General features: G+C 38.0%; 1 protein-coding gene across 1 annotated transcript; it reads right to left on the bottom strand.

The window, feature by feature from the left end:
• Positions 1 to 265: 265 nt before the first annotated feature.
• On the bottom strand, positions 266 to 15515 carry LOC146146967 (17-beta-hydroxysteroid dehydrogenase type 6-like). The gene is made up of 5 exons (XM_083387069.1): positions 15054 to 15515; positions 12491 to 12709; positions 6124 to 6306; positions 5206 to 5340; positions 266 to 2810 (listed from the first exon to the last, which is right to left on the bottom strand). Exons 1-5 carry the CDS (start codon positions 15073 to 15075, stop codon positions 2221 to 2223), a joined length of 1149 nt encoding a protein of 382 aa, XP_083243195.1. The 5' UTR covers positions 15076 to 15515; the 3' UTR covers positions 266 to 2220.
• Positions 15516 to 17920: the final 2405 nt, after the last annotated feature.

Genomic DNA, 17920 nt, shown 5'->3' with positions numbered 1-17920 from the left:
CTCATTCCATTTCAAGCCATATTGAGCATAGCAAACACCTAAAATTAAACAAATATCAAGAAGTTTTTAGTATCAAAATTGAGATATATATAAATAACATTTTTAGGTAAAAAGTATTTTCAATCAACATTCCCAAGATTAATGTAAGTAATTTGCCTAAATGACTTAAGTCAAGTCATTTGAAAATAGTAACATAAGTGCACTTAAGTCAATACGGATGTCGGTCAGACTATGAACAAGCAGAAATTTTAAAGATTCTATTTATTGCATAACAGAATGACCACAAGGCGAATAGACACAGTCGATACGGGTTCGTCTTGGAACCAAAACGGAGCTCGAAGTACATTGAGCTAGAATCAGTTGCAATAGTGCCACTGACGACCGTATAGCCACGAGACATGACTGCGAATGGAGGCAACGTGAAAGTGGTCTTATGAGTTACAGTCCAAAAGTGATTACAATAAAAACGCATTTAAAACAGCAAGACGCAAAATATGCTATTCGGGGAACAGAATAAATATATTTTTTATTATTTTTTGTTGTTGTAAATTAAATGCTTCTAAAAGTTTGTCGGCCATGGACACTTGGAAAGTCTCTGTTTTTGTTGGATAGTAGTTCCTAGCCCTTTTTTAAGTTGCGGGGTTCGGTTTGGCTCAGTGGGTTAAAATTGCAAGAAAATCGCCGTATAAAACAAAATTGCGACAAGGGAAAATTTGTAGTTTGTAATTAAAAACTTTTCAAATAGTTTGTTTTAGTTGCTCGTAGAACAAAAAAGGTGATCGGTGATATTTTGGTATTTCGAGTTTTTACGCCAAGTGCATCATTCAAGGGTGAAAACACATAAAAACTGTTGTTAGTTGTTACACCTCTCGTGTTTTTTGTTTTCGACCATTGGAAAGTTCTTAAACATCACAGTGTGTGTCGTTTGTTCGATATATTGACTTTGTACGTTGTTTAAAGTGGAATTTAATTAAGGTCAGCGGTTGATTTATACACCAGGCGTGTTGAATAGTTTTCGTCCAGTTTTACGCGGAAAATCCAGGAAAACGTAAAGTCGCGGTTAAAAAAACAACAGAACGACAAAAAAGCGTTTCGGCAAATCGAGTTATTGAAGAAGACAAGAACGAAAGAACAACAGTTCGTCAAGAACATACTTTTCGTTTTGTTTCTCGTAGCAATATGCTTCAACCGAACGTGCATAAACTTAAAAATAAAGTACTCACAAATTGCAATCAGTTCCACACCAGGGTGCCATTTTAAAATATAGGGGCCGCGATAGATTTGAAAATTATTAAAAATGTGAATTTTGCTTTATTCATAAACCTTAATATATATTTAACTTGGTGTGTACGATTAGAGTAAAATAAATCACTCATTTTTCCTACATAGTGCAGAGTTGATTACGTTATTCCAATTTCGTTTAAAGTAACTTTTACCAGTAAACTATTCAGCCATAATTCTAGTAGTGGTGTCGCAAACTATTTATTATTTCGGATGGTGGCCGTTAGCCCTTAAATGTTTGAAACCACTACAATAGAAAAGCCAATGTGCTTAAAGCGAAGCCGGCAGTCAAAAAAACTAACTGTTACGTCACATAGGCCCGAGGGTTTGTTCTGCAAATTTCGGTGGTATTAAATTTCCACGGTATCAGAAAATGACACACATGAAGTCTTATGTGATTGTTTTTGAGATTGTATGTAGATATGATGGAAAAAACAATTTAGATGTCATGGCCATTTAAAATAAAGTTTGAAATAATTTATGGATAAATTGTAATGCAGTAAAAGGGTCTTGTAATTATACATATAAATATAGTAGCAATAGGCGAAAACTGATAACGGGTATAAACAACCAAAACGCTTCTTCCTAAAACTGGTTGGGCTAGTTTTACTTTTTTGCCCTATTTTCTATTTATAGTAGATAAAGTTTGTGAAATATGTAGTAAACGGGTAAATCGGTTTGATTTTTTTCACTAAACAGTTATATTTCTAAACGAATGGCATGGTGTTGTATACTGTGGCTTCCTTGCGTGATTACTCACATTTTTCACGTGTTCGCTTCACGGATCACCTCGTGAAGAGCAGCATCAATCTCACAAAAACGCTCACGCTAATCTCACGTCGGCCTCACACAACAACAAACAAACAGCAGCGGCAAAAACACGAATAAAACCGAAAACTGTCCCGAAAAAAAAAATCATTGACGTCACCACCATCAGCGTCATTCAGTTTTCTCCTTGATGACCTTGGGCACGACCTTGGACACCTCGCCGGAAGTTAGGTAGGTGTCCATGACAACGGTGGGAAGGACGGTGGAAAACGACTTGACGACGCGATCTTGAAGGGATCCGACGAAATACCTCACTTTGGGGGAGGATGACGTCACTGCTTCCATAAGCGCGTGGAGGACCCGGTTGGTGTTGCTAAGCGACGGCGACCCCTGCGACTTCAAGGTCGACGAGGCGGAAGCGGGAAATGACGTCAGAGAGCGACGCTTTTGCTCAGCGTCGCCGCTAGCGGGAGTAGGAGAGGAGGTTTTCCCTTTTCCAGGAGGAGAGCTCTTCCTCCTGGAGGATGTTGTTTCGGAGGTGGTGGACTTTAGCGAGGAGTAGCCGGATGTGAGGGTGGAGGACTGGCTCTCCGGGAGAAGAGGACTCGAGGCGTCGCTCCCTGGTGGAGTCCTCCGGAGAGTTCCGGACACGGAGTGGATGTAGCTGGAGAAGTACTCGTCCCCGTAGGCGTCCTTAATATGCTTGGGGACTTTCTGAAGGCGAGTGGCGGTCTCTGTGTCCGAGAGGACAGCATCACCTTCTACAGGTAAAGACGGGGTTTATATGAGGATTTCATGCTAATAATAAGTTACCCAGTTACGCTTGCAACTAAATGATGAAAAGGGTTCTCATATGACTGTTTGTTAATTTAGTGACAAGATTACTTAGCGTTGTTAATAGGTTTGACAATAAGAGGGGTTAAAGGGCAAATAAATGACCGCCCGCTCTGGCTACCAGAGGACTCCCAATCATTTTGGTTAGATACTATTTATAAGAAAAACAAAAATTGTTCGAAATTTAGTAGAATCTATAGCTTTACACCGAGTTCCTTTTAAAAAAGCCTTTGAAACGTTGCCTGGTTATTTGTAGCCTAAATACGTTTATACAAAGTGTTGTTGTTGTTTTGATCCAAATTAAAGTTTACATGAAGTTTGCAATATTTACCCCTTTAGACAGTGTTGTAATGCTTTAAGTCAATGACTCGACCCAAGTTACTGTGTTCAAATGACTTGGCTTGGATTTATCCGGTCGAATGACTTCAAACTGTTTTTATTAAACATTTTTTTGTAAAATTTGGTTATTCATCTAATTTTTTGTACATAAAACAATTTGCTTGCCAAATGTTTCATAATAATCAGACGAGTTTACCAATCTTTTAAAATCTTTGACTCGAAGTTAAATTATAATTATGAATTAACTGGAACGTTTTTGAACAGATTTCACTTGGGAGTATTTTGTGAATGCCTTGACTGGGACTTAGTAAGTTTGACTTGTTTACAACACTGTCTTTAGATTTGCACAAGGTTTTTTTATAAAGGTGATGGAACCAGACAAAAGTCATTGCATATGTAATTTGACACAAAGATTCCACATGGCTGTTCAAAATTGGATGCAGCATTGGTAATTGTCTCGGCAATGCTCCCAATCAGACAACTAGTAATTCCGGTTGTCGTTGGTAGAACCGTATTTGGCGATCTTGAGCCAAGGCTGTAGACAGCCAGGGCCAGACCAATAAGGAGGCTTATCAATATTTCATGCATTTGAAAGCATTACACACAGCAGACGAGGTCACGCGACCACTGCAAGCTAAACCGACGCTATTCGTATAATGTAAACACACGTATTTTAAACAAGTTATTTTGAAATGAATTTCTAGTCAAGTCATTTGAAAATAACTGGAGTCCAAGTCCAAGTCTTGTGCACAAATTAACAAGTCAAGTCTCAGTTCAAGTCATCAATTACCCAAGTCAAGTCCCAGTTAAGTCTCATAATTAGAGCAAGCAAACTTTAAGTCAATTCATTGACATAAAACAAAAATGTTAAACTACCATAATTGAGCAATAGTTTAACTTACAAATAAGAAATACGCAACATAGAGCAAGCAAAAATTGTTTTACATGCCAAAATCGACATAAAAACATTTCTTTTTTATGAAAACATTTAATTTCAACCCAAGTTATTCAACACAATGACTTAAGTGCAAGTCAAATCATTAGGCCAAACGGCTGTCAAGCCGAGTCATTTCAAGTCAGTGTTGTCATTTGAAAACTGTCACATAAGTGCACAGTTACTGATTTAAGTCATTACAACACTAGCTAACACTATTTCACGGCTCTGTTGTTAGTTACGGGGTGTTTGCATAATGACAACATGTTAGCATTACTTGCAACTCATTGTGTTTGTTTGCAATACGCGTTCGCGCACACATTCGAATCAGTCACGATCACACGTTGAGTCATCAGTCCAGTCATTTATGAATAATGCTTTAAGATTTCGTGGCAAATGGTAAACTTTTTGCGACAAATAATAACAAATTTTCTTCACAATAGGTTTTATTTTGGCTTACCAAACATTGATACAAGCAGCAGGGCGACTAAAGCATATATAGTTGAATTATTTTCTAAAAATGTCTAATCATTATTTGGTGAAATGCACCTACTTAACAATTCAAGTGATGGCTGCCTGTCTTGATTAACAATGTGAAACCAAATTCGTTATTAAACTGAGAACCTTGAGTTATGTTTGATGTTACCTTGGGCATATCGAAAAGCGTAACAATGGACTTCAGTGCGAAAAAGGCATTGAAGTAAAATCTATCCGTTGTGCAGCAATTGTACCTTTAAAAAGGTAGCTTTACCATTAAACGAGGTTAACAGCCAGAAGTTAAGTTTTCTATTCGTAAAGAAAGTATTGGCTTTATAACCTAAAAAAATGACCTGAAAACGTTGGAATTCTTTCTATTTCTCTTGTTTGAACATAGTCATGACGTCATTGGTAATCGGATCATGCAATTTGCCCGAAATATCGGGTATCGGTGTCAAAATAAAGGCCAAGTTCGCATATTCCCAAGTGTGTACTTACGATCTATAAGTTTGGTTTAGCTATGTAACAAAAAAAGGCATTTTTTTAGCTATTTAATTGTTTACAAAACTTACCGGGAAAGAATGCGGGTTCGACAAGACTGACGAAGACACCCCACTTTAACATTTCCTGGCGTAAGGAGTCGCTAAACGCCTCGACTGCGAATTTGCTCGAAGAGTAGGCAGACTGACCGGCACGCGATAAGCAACCTGGAAAAATTAGCAAATTGGCGATAATTATAAACAATATGGAAAGTGGTGAAGTAAATAGATAACGTCATTACTATGAAAATTGATAAAATTAATCGTTTAAATTTAAAAGTTACTTTTTTAAGATTGTTAGCCCAAATTCGCCTTAGTGCTAAGAAAATTAAATAGCTTCAGTAATTATTCTGCTTTTCTGAGAAATTATCTTCTAGGCAAAAACCGTCGCTTTGAGTCGCAAATCACGCCTGTAAGTTATCATACGACATACGAGTTCCGATACTACCACTTGGTATCGCATATTGGCTCTGTTCTGATATTATCGGTCACACCTAAAATTTTAGTAATTTGCGTTTCTGTGAAAATCGCTGAGAGTATCGGCTCCAATCCGATATTACAGGACATCCCTAATCGTTAATTTGCGATTTTTAAGGAAGACATCTACCTTTTAAGGAAGAACTTGTTTGTTGCGAAAATCGGCTCAGATTCGATATTATCGGACATCCATAATTGGTAATTCTCGATTTTAAGTGACAATTAAATTTCAAGGTAGAAATCGATCCGATATTATCGGACATCACTATTTGTTAATTCAGGATATTTTAGAAAAGCTATTAGAAATCGTTGCGGGTATCGGATACGATCCGATATTATCGTACACTCTAACTTGTTAGTTCACGATTTTAAAGAAATCTACCAAACAAGATAGAAATCGCTGCAGGTATCGGTCTCAATCCGATATTATCGGACATCCCTCAATAACAGTCCATTATCTCGCAATCGTCTCACCTGCCATGCTGCTGAGGTTAATCACCCTTCCCCTCGCCTTGCGAATCAGGTGGAGAAGGGACTTGGTGACCCGGACCGTGCCGAGGAAGTTGACGTGCATTATCTCCTGGAATTCGTCTGCAGCGCACCAGTCCACCTCTGCCACTGTGTACGACTCGGCGCAGTTCACGACCGCCCAAAGACCTGCAAAATAAAACGGTTCGTTTTAGTTTTTTAAAAGCTGCCTCTTTTTTGCTTCTTTTTCTGTGGATTGGTTTTGTGTATCTATCTGTAGCTTTAGATTTTTTTAATCGCTGGCCGCTTCAATGTCAGGGACTATGCTCATAACAGCTCAAATACTTTGAAAAGTCAGCTGGGTTAAAATCGTTTTTTATGTGTTTTTTTGAAAAGTTTTTAATTTATTACTCTCTTGAGCCACGTTAAAATAATCCAGAAAACCTGAAAAATTAGCAGCGATTTAGATTTGGAATCTATGGTTCCCTTTAGGATAGTGGGCGCGCTTTTTGTGAAGTTTACAGTGTGAAAAATGAAGGAGCTCAAGACCGAAAAAAGTAAAGGGGTTATTAGACATGGTTGAACTTTGTGGCTTCCTGGTATGAGCTCAGCTCGTCGTTTTAAACCTTTTACAAAGTCTCCCAAGCTTTTATACAAGCGTTTGATTGACTCTTTGTTTACTACATTAATTGCTCGTCTCCCTTCTTAAAATAAGGTTGTGTGTTCGGAAAGATTTATAATTGAGGCATGGTATGAACATACTGACAAAAAAGTGGTAGTAATATGTGTAACGTGTTAATAATTTGTGAAGTGTTTCAGTTTTGTAACCGCTGCAAACAGGCCCATTTAATTTGTACACCTTTCACTAAGTCTGGCCAAAAAGGCTACAAATTGTGTTATGTCATTTAAACACAGGAAGTGACGTATGAAAAGTGTGAAGACTGTAAGCAAGAAATTCCCAACTTGTTCCTCAACCGTCAGGCCTTTGTAGAAAACTCTGTGAAACCGACAGCAAAGTTCATAACCCGCCTATAACAAATCTGCTAAATGCAAAACTGTTCCCAACTGCGCATTGCTGCATTGGCGAGAACTCCGTGAATAACCACCGTTCATTTGTGCTTTAAACATCAAATTATTTTTACCTAGAAATTCAAAGCATTCATTTATGACCAAACTAGTGGACCCATTTCTAAGGCCAGCATGGGCCTCTCGAGAAACCCCCAAATGAGAACTGACACTATAAGAAAGTGTTCCTTGCAATAGCTTACTATAAAATAGCCATTGAAACTAAGTGTTCCTTAAACAGCATAAACTTTATCGCTACTTAGTAAACTGTAGCGCATTTCACACATTTTGGCGCTGCACGCACAAACCAAAGTGTAATTTCTTGATAAAATCTATTGGACACTCTAAAAAGGTCACCATGGGCCATTAAGGGACACCCAATCGACAAACCCGCTGTATGCGAAACAACGCTTAACCGGAGAAGAAAAACTCAAGGCACGCATTTGTTAGTCGAAGGTCCCCAACCTCGAAAAGTCAGTTATGTTTAGGCAACCGTCACGCTCGATTTGGCATCGGTTGGTCCCTTGGTGAGCTTTCAGAGCACGCTTACGTCACCGTTGGGAGAGCTGGGCGGAGCAAGGCCCTGGGAGGAACTATACTTTTACTGAAATGTTGCTTACATAAGATAAATGTCAAATCCCATAGGAGTGAGCAGCATTTTGTGAAAATTCGAAGAAATCTTCACACAATGTCGGAGGTTTATGTGAAATAGGCATTGAAGCCAATACAGGCTTAGCTAACATTTTGCTTTGAATAAATTTATTCTCATGTACGGGCTTCGTTTAATTTTACTAACCACAACCTTCTGGCACCATGTTCTGTTTGGTAAAACCGATCATGTACACAAACAACGGTTTAAATAGCTTTTTCTCTGCCTTATATGTTTCTTGATGGTTATATTTTGCTATCTTAGAAATTAAATTGGCAGCAGGTGTTTGCCCGATGACAAATATAAATGTAAGGCAAGAACATGAGTAATCAGATCTAACGAGCAGGGCGTGCACTCTATTTGGTATTTTCAATTAAGAAAAGTGTTTTGATAATAATTGGTCGTTGTTCGCCCTAAAACTTTTTTAAATAATGTTGTACGCGGCTGTATGTTTGTGCCAACGACTGACGTCTAGACAAAGTTGTTACGTCAAAAGTAAAAATTCAAGTCCCAAAAGCACAAGATTCTCCAAGCCTAAAACTGCTTAATCCCAGAAGTCAAGGAAAATGCCCTCGAGTAATTCGTAAAAAAAGTTGGCTTTAAGACTGCGAAGCTCCCAGCAAAATCACCAAAAGTGAGCTTTTATGTTTAGAATGTCACATAATTTGATTGACAAATTGGTCTAAGCAAATAGATCCAGAATTTTACAAATTGCTAAAATAAAGCAAAGAAATTGCTCAAATTTGGTAAATATAAACTTATTAAATGCCGTTGTGTTAAGCCCTTAGTTTACTACGCTCAAAAAACTAGAAAAAAGTTGGGTCGCCCAAGGCAAATCGTAGCCGTTATCTTACATTTTGCATTTTGGTCGCCACAAAAAGTTTGAGCATTGGACTGTCAATACATATAATAAACATCATGTTCCAAAGCTTTAGAAATCCTATTTTTCTACCAACGCTACGTGCGTAGAGACTAGAGATGCTTGGGAAAGTTAGCACTTTATTGGGCCGACATGGTTCAACTGCAAACTACAAGTTTGACGCTGACCTTCAACTGGCTTCCGCACCACAACAAGGTCATCGAGACGACACGCACGGGCTCACATGGGCAACGCTTGAGTGAACATCTTAGGATACTTAGAAGAAGCTAATTCACACAAAAAGACTTTTAATTAAGGCTTGATTAGACTCGTGGCTTTTCTGTTTGGTTTAGCGGGATAATATTAGTTTATCTACTAGTATTTAAAAACTATTGTCGATGAATCATGGATTGATTGCAAATGAAACACAAAAAGCTTTGGATTTGTTTGGAGGTAATTTTGGGCGCACACGTTGTGCAAAAATAAATAAGCGTCTTGAGGTGAATCAAGATATTGAAAATCTACTACAAAGAAACGACCCTAAGTGTTGCCACAGATTTTGAAGCAACAATAAATCCAGGCATCAATGTCCAATTTTCTCAGTTTTGACTTTTTTACAGAAGTTTTATACATTAGCAACAGCAAACAACACTCATCAATATAAATAACGACTTTACGCAACTTTTTAACATCATCACACGATGACACGCCTTGGTGATTCAAAAGGAAATCCGCCCAGCTTGCGTGCACTTACAGGTGCTAATTGCCAGTCATAAAATCAAACTTTGAGTCCGCTTGACACGTTTTTGTATCATCAGCGAATTGAGGTCCACTGCACATTGTAAATCAAAAGGAGGACAAAGCCGAAATCTCGAACAGAGGCGGACGGAAGTTAATAGAAACATATGTTTACATGTAGAGATGTCGGACATATCGAATCAGACCGGACACCCGAAGCCAAGTGGTAGTTTTGGAAATCGTCCGATACTAGGGCGGTATCGGTGCCGATACGATACTTTAATATAGTTTGAGTTCTCAGTGCCAATCTGATACTTTAATATAGTTTAAGTTTTCTGCACCCATCCGATACTTTAATATAAGGGTTTTAGCCATGATTGGCGAACACACGTAGAGTTTCTATCATGAAAGGCAAATTTAACAAAAAAACAGTAGCTCAATAAAAGAATGTAACTAAACTTCTTAATGCTAAACCGAATTTAGGCAATAACCTAAAAATTAAACTTTTATCTGTTTTGCTAGTTTGAGCCGAGTAACGACGTCATTTGGTATCGAATCTGAACACGATGCGATTTGTCCAAAATATCAAGCATCTTTCTTACCACGTTTATCCACTTATGAGGTGTCATACAGCTCACTCATGCACAATACGTGGTAAGAAAGTATTACACCAATATAGGTTATTCTTTACAGTTTACAGTTTATACTTTACAGTCTGTACAAGTACCGGAAAAAAACTTCCAGTATAGGACAACCCTGTTGGCATGTAAAGCACCAAATACGGACATAAACCGAGCAATCAAGCACAAACAACGATACTTGTTGTAACGCCAAGTGTATTGCTCTTCACGATTGCCGAATCACAAAGAACATTACCTCATCGCTTGAAAACAAACGTTGGTCGCGCCAAGCGCGTAAACCGGTGTTTGAAGAGCGCTGTTACGTCACAATACTTGACAAAGGGGTGTCGAATTACTGAAGGCGAAAGAAAATTACGACGTCGGATCCGTGAGACCTAACCAACGGCCCACGCACTCGCATGGTGGGATTGTTAATTTGTTAAACTTGATCCGATTCTAATCTATACGTAGCCTGGGATTAAATTCGACGTGACCCAGTTTTTGAGACGCGCCATTTACTTTTTGCGATTTTTTTCTGGGAATTGAACTAATTCGAAGCGATAAGATGTCGGGAGAAAGTGTTTTTGGGTATAGTAATAAATTTAAGCTCGCAACTTTGTAATCTAAAACGTACAGTATTTGTGTGTACAGACATCAGACGTACAAATATTTCATTCAGGTGAAAATAACACATAAAGGTAGTGTCAAATACGAAAATGTTTTGAAATACAATTTGGAATACCTTTCAGGCAAAAAATATTCGGGAATCGTATAATTTCAAAGTATTACCGATACAACGTGAAAAACACTGCGCAGCCACATAATGCTGAATTTAATAATTCACGATAAGGAATATATTTAGATTGCTGAAAATATTCTGACATAAAGTTAATAATAAAATAAGAGATATAATAAAAGGAAAAACAAACATATAGCGCCAAACTAATATTTAGCATTAGGATTAGGCGATTATAAATATGCTAGGAAAATACTATAAAACGCGAAAAAAACATTTTACGTTGGATGGCTTTGCTGTTTTTAAAAGCCTGTTTACTCAAGGTTAAAATAAACATTGATACCAGCTCGGTAACAAACGAGGCCAAGCGACTTGATATTATCATTCCCATAACCAGGGCTGCAAAGTAGGTTAACGTAACTAAAATAGGGTATACGGCAATCCATTTATGAGGTGTCATACAGCTCACTCATCCACAATACGCGGTAAGAAAGTATTACACCAATATAGGTTATTCTTTACAGTTTACGTTTTACAGGACTTAGACACGCGCAACATTGTTTAAGCGTTCGTGATACATCAATTGTAGACAAAGTTGTACATCTATAAATAGGTACATTTTCGAATTTCAATATAAAAATGCTTTTTTCAAACTAATGTACCAAAAATCCTGATTTCCACATTGCTTGAACAAATGTGAGCAGACAACGATGAATATTCTGTTTGTTGTTGTCAAGCCTTTTTGAAAACGCCGCGAAAAGGTTTAAGAAATTTAAGCCGGCTCAAAGCTAAAGAATAAAAACTTTGGAAATCCTTGCAACAAACTATCGGTTGATATTTTGAATAGAACAAAATTCTTAAACGAAAAAAAAAAGTCATTACAACATTCTGCATCAAGCTACTAAAACAGCTACGTTCAGAAGACGTACTAAACAACGATAACGGCACAAATATCATAGTACACCGGGCGCCTTCATATCGGCTAACTCAAATCAGTTGATCAATTCAGGATTGCGTGCGAGGCCAGGCTAGAAAAACATCTAGACTGTGGCGAGGTTCGAACTCACGACTTCTTGTCATAGCGGGACAGTCGCTTTACCGATTTAGCTAAACGGGCTTAGAGGCAGACTTGGAAAACTAGATTTATTTTTTTTAAGTTAGATTAGAATTTAAATTAGAGCATTTCAGTTTTTTCAAATTAGATTAGAATTAGAATTAGATCGTTTTAAGTTTTCTCAAATTAGATTCTAATTTCAATTACCATTTCCCTAAAAAATCAAATTTCAACTAGAATTACATTTAACTATTCATATTTAATTGAATTTAAATTGAAAATATTTTAAGAAAAATGTAAATGGTAAAAATGTGTGTGCTAATTTTTATGCCTTTTTATGCTCTCTAAACTGTAAAATTACATACAAGTCGTTCCAACCAAAGAGTTTTAATTGAAATTTCTTGGAATGGCGTTAGACAAAGTATCATTTTTAGTAATATCCGAATTAGATTAGAACTAGAATTAGAGCACACAAGCAATTCACACATTAGATTAGAATTAGAATTAGATGCATTTTGCTCTAATTCATTGATATATAAAACTAGAATTATCCAGTTTTCCAAGTCTGCTCAGAGGGGAGCAAGTCTAGAAAATACCATAGCACCGTTTGCCACAACTTCAAATAAAACAAAACAAATCAACAGATCCTTACCTTCGTCTCCGATCATATCCTCTATCATCTCGGTTGCGTCATCAATCTCGTCCTGCTTTGTGACGTCAATTTGGAGCACGGCCAGGTTGGTGGTTCCCCGGGACGCGAGGGACCTGGCCCCGATGCTGTTGCAGTCGGCGCATCCGGCGAACACCGTGTACCCCTGGTGGTCCAGACGCAAGGCAAGTTCGTAACCGTAAGAGCTGGGAACGTCGCAACCTGGATGAACGGTACAAGGGTCTGCGATCAACTTTTGGATTAAATTATTCGACCGAACTCATGGTTTCTCAACGAAGTCCCTCGTGTTTTTTATTACGACTTAAGAGATTTCCGTTGTGAGGTTGAGTGACATATTTTTCTTTCCTATGTTAGGTTTAATTGCCGAAACTCGAATTTCTACAGATTTTCTAACAGATTTTTTAACACACTCAACATAATAAAGCCAAATGTGCAATAATATCCGAGAGCAAATAAGATCTAAAATCGTCTAATAACTAAACCTGTCGTAATAAGTAATAAATAAGTTCATTGGAAAATGACCTGAATGGGAAAAATAACGCCTGAAACTGTAGTGAGAGTGCATGGGACGATCGAGGGCCATCGTCGGTCTGGCATCGGATGTTTTGAACGTTTCGGTGCTGGAGTTTGAACGGCGGTTACATTGTTTGGATTGTTTGCCTGTTTGGGGTTAGTGGTGCTGGTGGGTAAGGGGTGGGGTTATAAATTAAGTTAGGGTTGGAATTAGGGGAGTTGGTGATGAAATTTAGGATAGCTAGTCATGAATTTAGGGCGAGGTTTAAGGTTAAATAAATACTTGTGTATATAGGCTTTATTCTAGCCATTTTAAGTCTTATTCCGACGGGTTTAGGACGTATTCTGATTTAGACGTTATTACGACAATTAGGTATTATTTTGGTATTTTACCGAACTGTGTTATGCCTACTTTGATGTTGTTCTAGATTCGGTCTTATGACTGTAGTTCCGTTTTGGCCATCATAAGCCCTAAACCCGTCGGAATAAGACCTAAATGGTCAGAATCAAGCCTATACACCTTTTACCTAACCCCAAACCCTACCCCTAACTTCGTAACTAACACCCTTAATATTTCCAAGCCTAACCCAATTTCTAACCAAACCTATTACCCACCACTATCTTATCCTGTCGTGAATATTATTTGGCTTAGTATGGCGTAGGTCTTTTTCGCGGCGCAATACTGTCGTAATAGCAACGAAGACGGAACGCGGCAATCAAATAAATGCAGCTTTACATGTAACTCAGTCGCCTTTAGCACGTCTTGTGGGATTTTAAATGATTTTAAACAACGGCAGACGCTCCCATGCTGCACAGAGGTGCCGAATTGAAAGGGCGTCTGTTGGCCAGTTGAATGGATTAATCGATGCGACCGTTAGTTGCCAGTTATCGCTGTACAGGATTACTGACGCCCCTCCCCTTTTAACCTGGGTCGATCACGTTGACATAACTTTCGCAATTTGGGCCAATTGATTTATCGGTTTAGGACTGCCAGTAGCTATGGTACGACTCTTTGAAAATCGTTTTGCGGTTTGTAAACGCCTCGCGAGCGAAACTGCAAGTTCAATAGGGCTACCGAAGCTAAACATGAGAAATCGGACTCGGTAATGCATTTTGTTATTTGTCAGCTGTGTTAACCTTTGTGGTGGTAAATCAATATATGGCGAAAAAAAATTCTTGTGCTATTAAATATTAAAATATACACATATAAAGCACTGTAAAAACAACAATTCTCCTAACACTGTCTAATAAAAGCATAATATGACGTAATACTAGTCATTACTTTTGTATAATATAATCAGTACTTTTGATAGACCTGTAAAACGTACCGAAAATCTTTTTATGATTTCGAAAATCTAACATGCCAAAAATTTTCCAAAGGGGTACGTGCGGAGTTCATGTGACATTAAATAGGTGACTTGCCACTAAACTACGCACACATCTCAAGTAAGGCGTTTCACGTCTCTCGTTACAGAACCGTTTACTTTACCGCCATCCAAATGTCAAGAGATAGCAAGGCACGATCGGCTAACGGGGCGGCCACTGTGCGACTAGTACAAGGCCATTATTCAAGGGTGTATCTTTATCACGTGCAAAACCATTGACAGTAGGCTTCTGCTTAAAACACATTGACTAATTGTCTACAAGGACAGATAAGTGTGTTTCAGTAGTCATTTATTATTTTACGTTTCACTATTTAATTTTTTTAACATTAGTAATGATGTGGACTGCAATCCAGGTTAAACAAACTTAGCGAATTAAGCGAAATTAAATATTTGGGCACAGAACAGCTTCGCAAAACCGCCGGCTTCACAGCGAAAAAAACGCAAAAAAAAATCACAGCGGAAAAACGCAAAAATTCAATCACAGCGTTAAAAACGCCAAAAACGCAAATCACGGCTGTGAAAACGCAAAAAACTCAATAAGAAGCGAAGTTATTTGAGTTGGCTACAAACCTGGCTCAAAATGCAAACACCTAATATGTATCGGGTGTTTGCTAAGGGCAAATAGAAAGAACATAGGCTTGTCTTACCTGTGATCACAACTGGCTTCATGCTGCAATCACTTTTGGATGTTTGTCGTGCTGCAAACGAATTAAAGCTTGACGATTGTTTGGTTTCGTGTCAGTTTCCGTTTAAGGCGCTAAAGCACGTGATTACTACAATTGTTAGAATACCTGTAAGTAGATAACATTTTTGAATGTTCTGGATTGTAGAAAATCCTTTATTTCTAAAAAAAACGATGCATTTCATTGGATGTGTAATTTTAATGGCCGGTAGTGTAATTCAGGTTTTTAAATGTTTTAGTAAATCGTTACTGCTAATTTTTTAGGCGGATAAAACAGTAAAACGTCGGTTTTAAAGCACTTCAAAAAAGCGATATTAATCACAAGTCTGGGCACACAAAACTACTGATGCTTTTCATTAAAAACCACGACAAACAAAGCCAGTAAAACAGTCAGACATCGCCTTTTAAGTTTGCCCATTCGTTCAAAGACAAACAACAAGTAGCTAATCAGTTATTGCTGTACGAAGTTTAATCTCGAAACGTACAAGCATAAAGAAGTAGCTACTTGGTAAATTGGACAAGTAGGTTACTAAAATGATTCGACTCTGCACGGTGCACAAAGTTCGAGCTTTTTACATTCTAATTACCACACTGACCATATGGTTGAATTTGACTGCAAAACGTCTAATACGCAAATTGACTTTGGGTTATATGCCACAAATTAGTTTTTCATTTAAATCAGATTGAGTGAGTTTTATATTCCTAAGGCGTACTAAACTTAACCTATGATGACAAAGTTTGCAAACGTTTGCAAAGAATCCAAATGTTCGTTGTCGCAGTTAGCCAAAAACTAACTTCAAATTTCTTGACCCTTCGAAATACGTGACGGCAATTAAAAGCCAAAAACGAAAATTTACACACAACTTAATCGCCTTATGTTCGAATTCGTGACAGTAGCTGAGACATTGAGTCACGTAGCTCAACTCTTGATGGGTAGATTGATGCGACATTTTGTTTCATTGTGCATAAATAACAAGCGTTAACAGTCTTGAAGAACTTGTACTTGTATGCAAAAAGGGTTTTGTTTTGCAACATTTACGAAATGGCAAGTATGCACGTAAAGCTGTTGAGTCTTTTTCTAACTTGGCTGGTCAACACCAAAGGCATACTTTTCTACGCTATTTTTATTTTGGCATTTTATGTGTTGAATTCATGTTAAAAAGGGGCGTGTTTTTTCCTGTCATTAAGCTAGTACCCATCGAGATTGCAGTGGGTTCACGTGGGGGTTTAGAATGGTTTTAACGTGTTCGAATTTAGACAAGCTGCTTTTAAGGCTAATTGAGCAATTCATTTGAAAATAACGCCTTTACTGCTTGCAAGAGACGGTATTGCCTAAAGCAGTGGTTCTCAACCTATTATGGCTTGCGGCACCCTTTAGAAATAATAAATAGATTGTGGCACCCCTACAACCTTTTTACCGTGTGTAAATTACTAGAATGTCATAATAAACGGAACTGGAACAACAAACATCAACTCTGCACAACGTAGGATGTTTTAATTGGATTTATTCCATCTTACACAAAAAATTGTAAGAGTTGAGCAAAAATCAGATTTGATTCTGAAATATCTCTCGACGCCCTTGGGCATTAGAAATGGCACCCCGGTTGACAAGCACTGGCCTAAAGTTTCAGTGGAAAAAACAAACACTGTTCAATTCAACCAAAAACTCTCAAGTATGTTTTGCTAAATAATGTTAAACTCTCTGAAGTTCTTTCAGACCAAGGTTTACCTGCGTTACCGAAAGCAATACAAAGAAGGCGTAGTTTTATGACTTGCCTTTTTGCTGAAATATCTAGAGTAACGTGCTTATCCATGGCCGCCAAATAGGCTGCGTCTTTCCATGTAAAACATGACGCTTCGCTCTTCAAACCACCTTCTTGAAAAGTTATGTACTTCCTGTTAGAACAACCCCTGTCTATACGCTCTACCGGTGGAAAACAGTCGATAGCTAACGGGCAAATCACGGTTCGACGTCATGCGGTGCTTTGCTGTTTACCGCGTTCCGCTTTAATGCACATTGACATCAGCTGCGCCGATCGGAAGCGAAAAGTGAAGCGGGCTGCTGTTTGGTGACTTTACTTCGTTTATTCGCAATGTTGTAGTCTCTTTGGCGAATTTTTTGAAGCAATACTTGGGCGTTTATCTAGTTTTTCGACCAAAGGTGCGACATTAAAAAAATAGAAAAAGCCTGTCTTATTTTTTTAAGGCAAATTTTGTGCGTTACCCTAAGATTTTGCTTCCGTACTAACAAATAAGATAGGTGGCTCCCGTTATAACAGGAGTTCAGTTAAGTTATCAGATCCAGAATCGCGGGGCTATCTTTTACAAACAGGTGTTTAACAACAGTGACAAGCACTTATTCCAACTTATTTCAAACAAACTTGCAAAACCATGGCTTAAAAACTAGCCGGGTGATTTTGAAGTGGTAATTTTTAGAAAACGTACAACATCATGGCCAATGAATAAGTCCAAAACTGGTCTTTCAAAAGCAGTTCTTATCGTTCGTATCCATGACTTTCACGAAAATGCACATCACGATGTGGTTTTGTAATAAAACGAGGCGGAAATTAATAGACGTGCCGTTACAGCGCGACACAAAGTCATTATGCTTAGTCACTGCGTTGGCTACCACACGCTTTTTTGCTTGGGGGAGATGGAATTTTTTCAGACGTGACGTCACAAAGTTACATCTTGACGTGACGTCACAAAGTTACAACTTGACGTGACGTCACAAAGTTACAACTTAACGTGACGTCACAAAGTTACATCTAAATGTTACGTCACAAAGTTACATCTTAACGTGACGTCATAAAGAAGTGACCTTGAAAAAAC

This window comes from Ascidiella aspersa, chromosome 4 (assembly GCF_963924565.1).
Source record: "Ascidiella aspersa chromosome 4, kaAscAspe10.2, whole genome shotgun sequence".
Lineage (NCBI taxonomy): Eukaryota > Metazoa > Chordata > Ascidiacea > Phlebobranchia > Ascidiidae > Ascidiella > Ascidiella aspersa.
Note: the sequence above shows the minus strand (reverse complement) of the source record. Positions and strands in the feature narration are given on the sequence as shown.